Source organism: Dipteris shenzhenensis, chromosome 26 (assembly GCF_047967505.1).
Source record: "Dipteris shenzhenensis isolate YYH24624 ecotype China chromosome 26, Dip_SZ_1.0, whole genome shotgun sequence".
In the NCBI taxonomy this organism is placed as follows: domain Eukaryota; kingdom Viridiplantae; phylum Streptophyta; class Polypodiopsida; order Gleicheniales; family Dipteridaceae; genus Dipteris; species Dipteris shenzhenensis.
The window spans coordinates 25,281,302-25,291,372 of record NC_141621.1 but is presented as its reverse complement, the minus strand read 5'-3'; the positions used below and the strand labels follow the sequence as shown (position 1 = coordinate 25,291,372).

Below are 10,071 nucleotides of genomic sequence, written 5' to 3'. Positions count from 1 at the left end.
CTCCCACCTAATCATCCTAGATATGTTGCACCTTGGAATGAAGTCCTCCCACAATCGCTCACTATGGGAGATTGGTTGAGAATTTGGGATGGTTCCACGATTCCTCCACCACTTGGCATGAGCCGATAAGGGTTTGTAACTATTGTGTGCTATATTGGCTAGAAATAAAGATTGCCCTCTAACGCCAGCTATTATTTAGATACTCCATCTTTTATCGTTTACCATATTGGTCCCTGCTCAAGATCAATCACCTGCTTGATCCCATGCATATCTTCAAGCTTGGGGTGGTCACTCATCATATGTAACCCTATCACGTGAGTTCAACAAAAGAATATTTTTTATTTCTAAAATTTACAGAAATAAATATACATAAGGGACTATTTAAAATAGTTTTGGAAAAAATTTACAGATTTGTATAGAAAAGGGGTACATTTTATTAATGAAAAATTTACAAATAAGGGATTTTAAAAATGGGCCTTGAATGCACGTGATATAGAGGGTTTATACATAGTGATCCCCCCGAGTCTTCAAGAATGTGGCATCTACCATTTGGGAACATTTGAATGGGACATGAGATTCCGCATGCATAAGGGAGGATCTACATACCACAGGGAGGATGCGTGAAGCTTGGCCACAAGAGAGACCAAATGGGCATGTTTTTGTACCTCGTGCACCATGGAGGTTATCAAAGCTAGAGATGGTGGCAGTGAACCGTACTATTACTACAATTCGTACTCCCACTGGATGCATGAGGTGTTTGAAGGGGGCCTTTACAAAGAGCAAGAAAAGGCGTTGTGTGGACAAAAATGTAAATATGTTTTTTACTTGTTGCACATTGCTGGGTAGGTGCATAGCTATGTATATAGCTAGTTGGTGGTGGTATTGAGTTGTGGACGCTCCCAAAAGGACTCTACACTAATGTACAGATGGTAGAAGCTTCTACAGGTACTTCTGGGAAATGATAAAATGCAATGTGGTTGTACCAGATCTCCAGAGCAAGGGTGTCTAGTGTGTGGTCAAGTGAAATGTTTTTGGGGTCATGAAAATCAAATCGTGAAGGGTTTTGTTATATTTTCTTGAGTCTCAATGTGTACTTGGATGTTACCCATGTCAAGGGGCTTTCCAATTGTGTGTATGGGGGTGCATGCAAGCTTTAATGTGCATGCTAATGTGTGTGGAAATTGTGTGACTAAAGGTCCAAAATGTGCATTTGATGTGATTTGGGGAAATGTCTTGAGAGTGGTAAAATGTCACTGCTGAGGTGGCAAATTAGGCTGAGGTGGCTGGACTGATTGGGGAGGCATCGTGCTCATGCATGTGGCTACGTAATAGAAGAGGGAAGCTTCTGGTCGATGAATGTGCATGGTTACATGTACATGGCACGATTGTAGGTGGAGCAGGAAGGATTCGACAGCAGGAGAGGATGCCAAGTCAGGCTTTGTGTGGCAGATTTTTCGAAAACAAGGAGTGAAGTACAGAGGAGGGAGGAGGAGAAGGAAGAGGTAGTGCTCATTGCTGAAAGGAAGGGAAGGAAGAGCTGAGCGTGGCTCACAGATGTTAGAGCGGAGGATTGTGGGTGGCGCAGTGTGTATGCATGAGCTAAGCACAAAAGCATGAACTGTGTAGGGGAGGTACGTGCTGCAAGGCTTCAAGCAGGAGTACAGTAGCCGATAACCAAGGATTGAGCGGGAGATGTATAGCTAGAGCGAAGCTATAGTTTGAAGTGGAGGAGCGTATGTAGGATTGAGCGAAAGGATTGATGCTGGAGTAGAACGCAAAAGGGCTGATCGTGGTTCATAGATGCAGAGTGGAGCAGAAGGCTAGAATGAAGGCTGAGCAAAAGGGAGAGCTGAGTGCAGGCACGAGATGCTACTGAAGCATCTACGAAGTGGGCTAGAAGAAGGTTGAGCTGCAGCTTCAAGCAGGAATGCCTTTCGAAGGAGCCTGGTTGTGAATGCTGAGCACGCCAAGGCTCAAAGAAGCATGGAGAGAATACTACCATGAAACGTTTGACCATGGGATTCGACTAGCCATGTGTTGCCTTGGAAGGACTCAATATATAAGTGTAGGAGATGAGGATGAAGTAAATTTTGTTGCAGCAGTGTTGGATGATCTTTTTTAATATCAAGCTATTGGTGCAAGCCACTTGGAGTTTCTTGCAGTTGATGGCTTTAGCCAAAGGACTCGACTTTTGTTTCTTGTTCGGCACTCACAACATCGGTGCTGACTATCTTGCAAATGCTACATTTGATCAACATTTTGGCATGGAAGTGGTGCTCTTACTTGTAGTTGATGAGCCCGTCCCCTCTGAATTCATGATGAAGATGATGGTTGATAGTGGCTCTCCTATGGGATATGGGTTCATAGCATGCATGGTTGTTTATACGTTGAGCTATCTGAAAGTGTTCGTTGTAGTTATGCATTCTTGAAGTTGTCATTTTCTGGAGTTTTATGTTTCATGGGTCCTCTACGTGTTTTCTGAGCTTGATCTCAATCAGTAGGAGAGCTTGTGTTGATGTTCTGTCATCCACTGGGTTTTTTCTGAGATTGTTAGGCTTCTGGAGAAAATGTGGCTAGAGTATGAGTATGTATATAGAGGTGTGTAGAGACACAGAGGTTGAATGAATGCCTTTCACCTTGTGATTGTGTCATTTGGGTGTTTCAAACGTGGATGAGGGTGGCTGTGAAGGTGGATTAGGCTCTACTTCTTTTGTCCATCCAATGTGTAGAGCAATTATATGGCTTGAAATCTCATGATTGGCACAAGATGCTCCAGGTATTTTATGTGCATAATATCTTTTTCCTTTTAAATTTGTGAGTGAATTAGAAGAAACTAATCAACCATTCCTCGTATGTTGAGTTCATATAACTACCTACTAGCATTTCTTGTAGTGCATCGAAGGACGTGAAGGATTGTATTTACAAGATGGACGAGCTTGTGAGGTATTTTACATGATACAAAATGTGATGCATATCAATGCTCCATGCAAGGTGTTCATATTGCTAATATGATATACTTTTTCATTTCTAGGTATGTGAGATCAAAGGAAATAGATCCCACTATGCTTGAGAATGTTGGAGTTGTGTCAGTACTGGAAGTGGTTTGTTTAGTGGAGGAGATATTTCCACGTTCTATTCTCACAAGCCAACTACATCTCATAGTGCATTTGGTGGATGAGATTGCTTTATGCGGTACTATACATGCATGATGGTTGTTCTTCCTTGAGCAGTTCATGAAGACCTTGAAGGGTTTCGTGAGACAAAATGCAAGACCCGAAGGTAGCATGGCTAAGGGTTGGCTGGTACAAGAGTCACTTGTATATATTTTTGAGCTTCTTGTTGATGTGGATAGCTCTATCCCACGACTATGGAGAGATGATGAAGACCTAAGGATGACCTCTATTATGCCTCAAGGGAAAGGAGGCAACAAAGTAATAGACACAGAGTTGCTTAATAATATCAACCTCTATTGCGTGCTTAATAGTGATGTGATGAAAAGATGGGTGACAAGATACGAGGATGCAAAGGTAAGAAGACAAGAAGAAAGGGCCCTCTTTCGTACACACCACGGATCTCGTGTGCCATACCCTCAGTATCTAAGAGTACTTCCAAAGGATATTCATGTGGATTGGCTACTTGACGAAATGGAGAAAGCAGAGAAAGACGAGGGGATGCATATCACAATGGAAGAATGGGAGTATGCTAGGGGATGCATGAGCAAGGTCGGTATATAGAATGTTATGCATAAGTTAGGAGCTTTCAATAATTTAGATTGCTTATTTAATTGATTTTGTCTTGGTGTAGTGCACTATGTTCAATGTATATGGTGTGAGGGCAAGCATTTTCGAACACAACAGATTGATGATAAGAGAAACACACAAGATTGCAGTGTCATTGCTAGCTTTGAGGGAGCCAATGGAGCCATGGATGATTATTGTGGTGTAATCCAAGACATTATAAATCTTGACTTTCGATGCTTCTTTGTGTATGTTTTGGATGTAAAATGGTTAAAGGACGTGGTGGAAAGAGGCCCTAATGCAACAATTAAATGCCATGCAAGTGGCTTTGTAACTATTGACTCGACAAAGTTTTGGCAAAGTAAGAAGGACACACTAGTACAATGTGAATAGGTACTGTACGCACATATAAAAATACTCACTTTTAAATATTTGATACCTGCGATGCAAGGAAAATAACATGATTGTATTTGTGTTTGAATTAGGTTTTCTATCAACCAATGGTGGATAATAATAGATGGTGGCATACGTTCCAAAGTGATGTATAGTATATTTACGAATATGGACCGTATGGAGGATGATCATGGCTGTGGAGGTGATGATGACTGTGATACGAGAGAGGAGGATGATCATGAGATAGGAGATACAGATATTGAGGTCATTACACGTGAGAACGAGCCTACCATTGGTGATGCTGATTTCGATGAGCACATGAGTAGCACAAGAAGTAGTAGGTTGAATGTATTTGTAGATCTAAACACTTGTTTGGATTTTGAAGTAGATAGTTTAGCAAGGGTTGATCTCATTGAGGATGAGATTGAACCGTAGCCCATCATTGATATTGGCAAAACTATTTTACATATTGTCTCATTCTCCTCACCTCACTTAATTTTTGTATATATGGGTTTGCAAAAAAACATTGATGTTTTTGTTAAAATTATGTGCTTTGGTAATCATGGGCAATGTTTGGAAAGCAGTGATGTAAACCAAAATCTCACTTTCTTTATTCTCTGTTTTGCATCTAAATACGCATCTAATTCTCAGTGTAGACACACTAATAGATGCACTAATACACGTGCAAATAGATGCGTTGTTAGACACAGTGTTAGACGGGCCCGTATTTTCTCAATGTAGACGTGCTAATAGATGCGTCAATACACGTGCAAATAGATGCGCTATTAGATGCACTCGTAATTTCTCTATTCAAGCAATGCCTATAGACGTGCTCGCTATTTTACGCATCTATCAAGCATGTCTATAGTTGCTTTGTGTTGTTGTGAAGCATTCATAGTAGAGAGATTTAAAGTAACATGTCGATGATAATAATAGGTGCCCAATATTAGTGAGTCGCCTACATCGGATGATTGTCAAAGGTTATGAAGGCCTCTTGCAAAAATCAAGGCAGTACAATTCATCAAACTGTCTTTGTGCTGTGTAAAACAATGGTTCAGCAGTGCATTTTTAGGCCACATGGACCGTTGAATGGAGGGAAAACAATGGTTCAATGGTGCATTTTTAGGCCACATGCCAATAACAACACGCCACCAAAATTGAAGGGTAAATAGCGGTTTGGTGAAGCTAGAATAGCAGGGCCAAAGCACCCTGTACTATGCCTAGGTGGAGTGTACTATGCCTTGGACTCCACCCAGCTCAAGAATGGCAGTGTGGATCTAAGTTTGGAGGGGCGCAAAACCCTCGGGCCCCCGCCATTACCTCCATTAGACTCCTAGGTGGATTCCTAGGCAAGCTTACCTAGACTAGTGTGGGAACATGTGGCCAAGCTAGATCTATTTCTGGGCTCAGAACTGCTGAACTTGGCTGTTTAGAGGGTTGCATGTGGTTGTGCTCTTAGTTGCTCCACTTTGCTTTTGCCGTTCAGCACTGCCTCCCCTGCTCTTCCTTTCTCTCTCCTTTCATTCACTTCCTTCCCCCTCTCGTTCTCTCACTCGCTCTCACTATCCGATGCACTGCCTCCTTTCTCTCTCTCCCCTTGGTCTCAATATCTCACTCACTGCACGTAGACATATCTTTTGGTATACATGAATTTTCTTTGAAAATTAAAAATGTTTTCCAATTGATTGGACCTTTGAAAGTTTTGGGATTTTATAGTCGGGACGGCCGTTAGGATTGACAAATAGGTTGGGCACATGCAATCGGATTTAGGGGCACATGTCAACCTAAAGCTCATCGGATCCTATCGGAGTTAGGGGCACATGTTAGTTTTGAAATCCAGTAGGTAAGAGAAGCATTCCTATTGGATATCCCCCTCTTGCCGGACCCTACCTGTTTGTGTAGTCCGATTGCATGAGTCCGGCATCCAATTGCCTTCTAGTAGGCTTCCTACTGCCTTCCTTGCCTGAACCATTCCTAAACCACCCCAAAAACATTGCATGTACCCAGGGTGAGAGTTGGAGAATCAACTCTACACAGAAATTAATTAGGGACGATAGGGGCAAATGTAAATATGATATAGTGGATCATTTATTGATCAAAACGTAAACATGACATACTTGGCGAATGAGACATGCACTATCACTGCCATTTGAGCATGACTGGACATTGTAAGTTGTACTATGTGGAGTAGCTTAATGGTTTGGACATGCAGCTATATATGAGCTGATGCTTGTGAAACTAATAAGCCTATTGTGGCTTACCATTGACAATCTACTAGAATATGAGCTTGATCAGCGACGGCACACGATGCCAGTGCCACCTCCACGAGCACTGGTGCAGCTCAAGACACTCTGCAGCCCAGAAAGATTGGCGTCCATATTAATGAAGTCGGAGACATCGTCCGCAGAAGCTGGTTGAAATTTTGCCTCTTTGCAATCAGCTGCAAAGAGTGAGGAACTCTTGAATTTGTCGTTGCCTCCCATTATCGGCATCGGCACCCCCACTTTTACTCCGCTCTTGTAGTCCGGCCTATACGTCTGCCCCAACACCCCTCCCACGTCCGTTGTCAGATTGGAGAAATGGAACTGCATATCCAAGTGCGCAAAGCAATCTCCTTCCGTGATCCCATACTTGTGCACTCTGTTATCCTCCTCGCTCACATGATTCACATCGATCGATACTTTCAGCAACCCCGTGATTTCTACCTCCACTGCATTGACGTCTTCTGTGCGTACCACTGTGAATTCTCCGTAGGGGGAGCTCCAGCTTGCCCCACTCTCCGTCGCCATCGTAATGGCCATCCCGTCATAGGTTACCTCCAGCTGATCGACGCTTTCGTCCCATAGAGGCACCTTCTTTGCGCTGATGCTCACTTTCCGAGAACCGTAGAGAATCCCAATAGCTTGTACCCACGTGAAGTCTCTTGTTCTCCCCAGTGGGCGCGTCCCGATGAAGTGCCCATTGATGTGCAGGCTTTTGTCGGAGACCATGCAGAAATCGTCGTTGGCCTTCCCGTGGAAATAGAAAACGGTGCCGTCACCTCCCACGAAACGAGGATCGTAGCACACCGTTCCCCTCTTCTTGCACGCTGGCTCGCAGTATTTACGAAAATTTTTTTTAAGAACCTCGTTAAGAAGAGATATAAAAACCTTTCAAATTGCATTTATCCAAATGGGTTTTCGTGAAGACTGAGAGTGAGAGACGGGAAATTATCGTCTAAACCAACTAAGCAGAGTGGAAAACGACAATCTTCCCTATCGATGCTTGATACTAGATAGCTGGCTGAGTACTTATTTGTGCATAAAACAATTCAACTGTTCTCATTATACTTCGTTCAGCTTAGTTCAAGGCACGGGTTAGATTCTTACTTTCAACTCGAGCACGAAAGAAACGATAGGGAAAGGAGGAGCAGCGAGCTCACCATTAACCTTGCAGCTAGGTTGACACTTTTTGCAGTTGAGAACGCATAACTTTGGCAGGTCAAGACTAAGCAGCTTTGGGCAATCTACAGGGCATTTGATGAAGCCGCAAGGACAATATCTTACGTCTCGCAGGAGTGCTTTGCCTTCCGTTTGCAAGACAATCATCAAAGGGATGAGAAGGACTGCAACGGCTGCGGCCATACGTATAGCCATGACTACAAACTTGACGTTCGACAAATGATACTCCTTGACGATCTGTTAGACAAGGGATAGAAGTGTTCTGCATTTAAAGGAGCAGTAGAGTGTGTACCAATTTACGCACATATAAAAAGCAGCAGTACATCTACGACTGCTTACGAGGGCCAGCTGTAATCCCTTGTCTGGCGCCCTTGTACTAGGATAACGTCTACTTTAAACCACAAGGCGTAAGATTTACTTTCGAGCAACCTACAATGCTTGAAAGTTTCAATGCCTTTATATCGTCCCTAGACTTTGAAGTCGGGTTGTCGATTGCATAAAGCACTCGTCTGTGTCCGAGGGTCTTTCCCTAACCTGCCAATTCGCATGATCACGCACGTCCCAATTAAACTGCGAAAAGTGAGCTAGCCGCCCTTACTTTGGCAACTTGCAAGCCTAGGCCCTCATGTTACGTTCTACACTACATAGCTATTTGAGCTACGTTAAAGTTAACCCTAACGGTACAGATACCATTGTTACTCATTATGTTATGCCCGAAGATAACAATGTTATTATCTAAATTTTTTAAGGTTACTATACCAATTTGGACTGGTTGTCTGAGATAGCTATTGAGCAACGTCATATAATAGCAACATAATTATGACGGGGAAAACTTATTTCGGAGGAAAGTGAATAAGAATTGTCCAACAGGTAGTGAGTTACAAGCAAGACTCCAAGCTTTTCTCCAACCATAATTACTTGATAATGCCTTCACGAATCACCATAGTACATGGATGTTCAAAATATTGTGGTAAGAAACTAAGTTAAAAAGTAATGATGTGGTGCGGCTATGGAAATATATTCCTATCACAAAAAGCTTATTAGATCTCGAATACATTCATTACCTTTTTTATGCGTGGGAGTGTGTGGGATTTAAAATGTACATGTCTCTATATTTTAGTCGAGATCTGAATTATAAATCCATGATTTAGAGAACACATACAATTATTTAGGCACTTTAGCAAAGTCAACTTAAAGGACTCAAAATCTTCCTATTTCAAGACCTTTCCTCCTTTTAACAAAAAGTTGCACTCATTAGTTTGGCACTCTCATGTCTTATGTTGCTAATTCCTAAATATCATTTATTATCTCCTTTGTCATTTCTCATTTCATTCATCATGTCCTATTATAGACCTTCTTTTAGTCAACATGTATATGCACTTATCTCCATTGCAAGGGTTCAGAAAAGACTCGCATTTAATGTCTACTATTGCAAAAATATTGCTCTCTTAAATTACATTTTGGAAGTTTAAAAATTTTTCAAATTCATGTCAATTCTACTTTTTTCTTGCAGCCAAATAGTTTTTAGCATTATATACATTTCAACCATTCGCATCATTTGCAATGGTCATTTCAATGGAAAACACTTATAAATGTGTTTCATAAAAGAATCAAAACATTGATATTGGTGTGACTATAAACAACACTAAGGAAGCATTGCTAAAACCATCATTGTAAATGCCCATATAATTATTAATATCTCTATTATGGATTCCAATATCCACACATCAATACGGATACAAAAAATTCCAAGATAATTGTCGATACTGATATCAAAGCTTACATTCTCTTTTATGAAACAAGGAAAAATTACGGCTGAAATGCTCCAATATTCCCTAAATAACAAGATGAATTAATGTATGGCTACTTATGTCTTGTAAATTTTTTCCTAATTATGTGTGTGTGTGTGTGTGAGTGTGAAAAGAGACATGGAAGAGGTATATTGAAAAGAAATTGCAAGAATGAGATTACAAAGGCCTATCAACATGCAAAAGTCTAAAAATTTAAAACAACCTTAACCCCACTAATTGTGATCAGGAAAAAAACCTAGAAGGAAAAAGTGCCCCTATCCATGGATGATTTTTTCAAGTTAGTTTCTTTAAGAAGCTAAAATTTTATATTGACATGGAAAGTTTGCATGCCATAATAAAATTAAATGTTTGAAACATTCGCCAAGATTTGAAACTTTTATGCATCAATTTAAGAAATATATATCAATATGATATTAAGAATGTCATGATAGAGGCAACTCATCCCATCTGTAGACTACAAAACAAAAGTTAATGGTCTAGTCATTTGGACAATGATTCTTCAACCTTTGATCCCAAATGTGACAACTTAAAAACTCATACCACAACGTAATTACTATTGTGAGCATCATTATTTTGAACCTTTACACCTATCAATTCCTCTTTTACTAAATATTCCTGATTGTAAATTCTCAGCTAAACACTAGTATTCCTATTCTTATTATAGCCCCTACTAGTATTAGTAGATAAGGA

The 10,071-nt window shown here is 41.0% G+C and overlaps 1 protein-coding gene across 1 annotated transcript; it reads right to left on the bottom strand.

The window, feature by feature from the left end:
- Window positions 1–6,421: 6,421 nt before the first annotated feature.
- Window positions 6,422–7,765, bottom strand: LOC147884872 (uncharacterized). The gene is made up of 2 exons (XM_087397227.1): window positions 7,499–7,765; window positions 6,422–7,279 (listed from the first exon to the last, which is right to left on the bottom strand). Exons 1-2 carry the CDS (start codon window positions 7,763–7,765, stop codon window positions 6,422–6,424), a joined length of 1,125 nt encoding a protein of 374 aa, XP_087253353.1.
- Window positions 7,766–10,071: the final 2,306 nt, after the last annotated feature.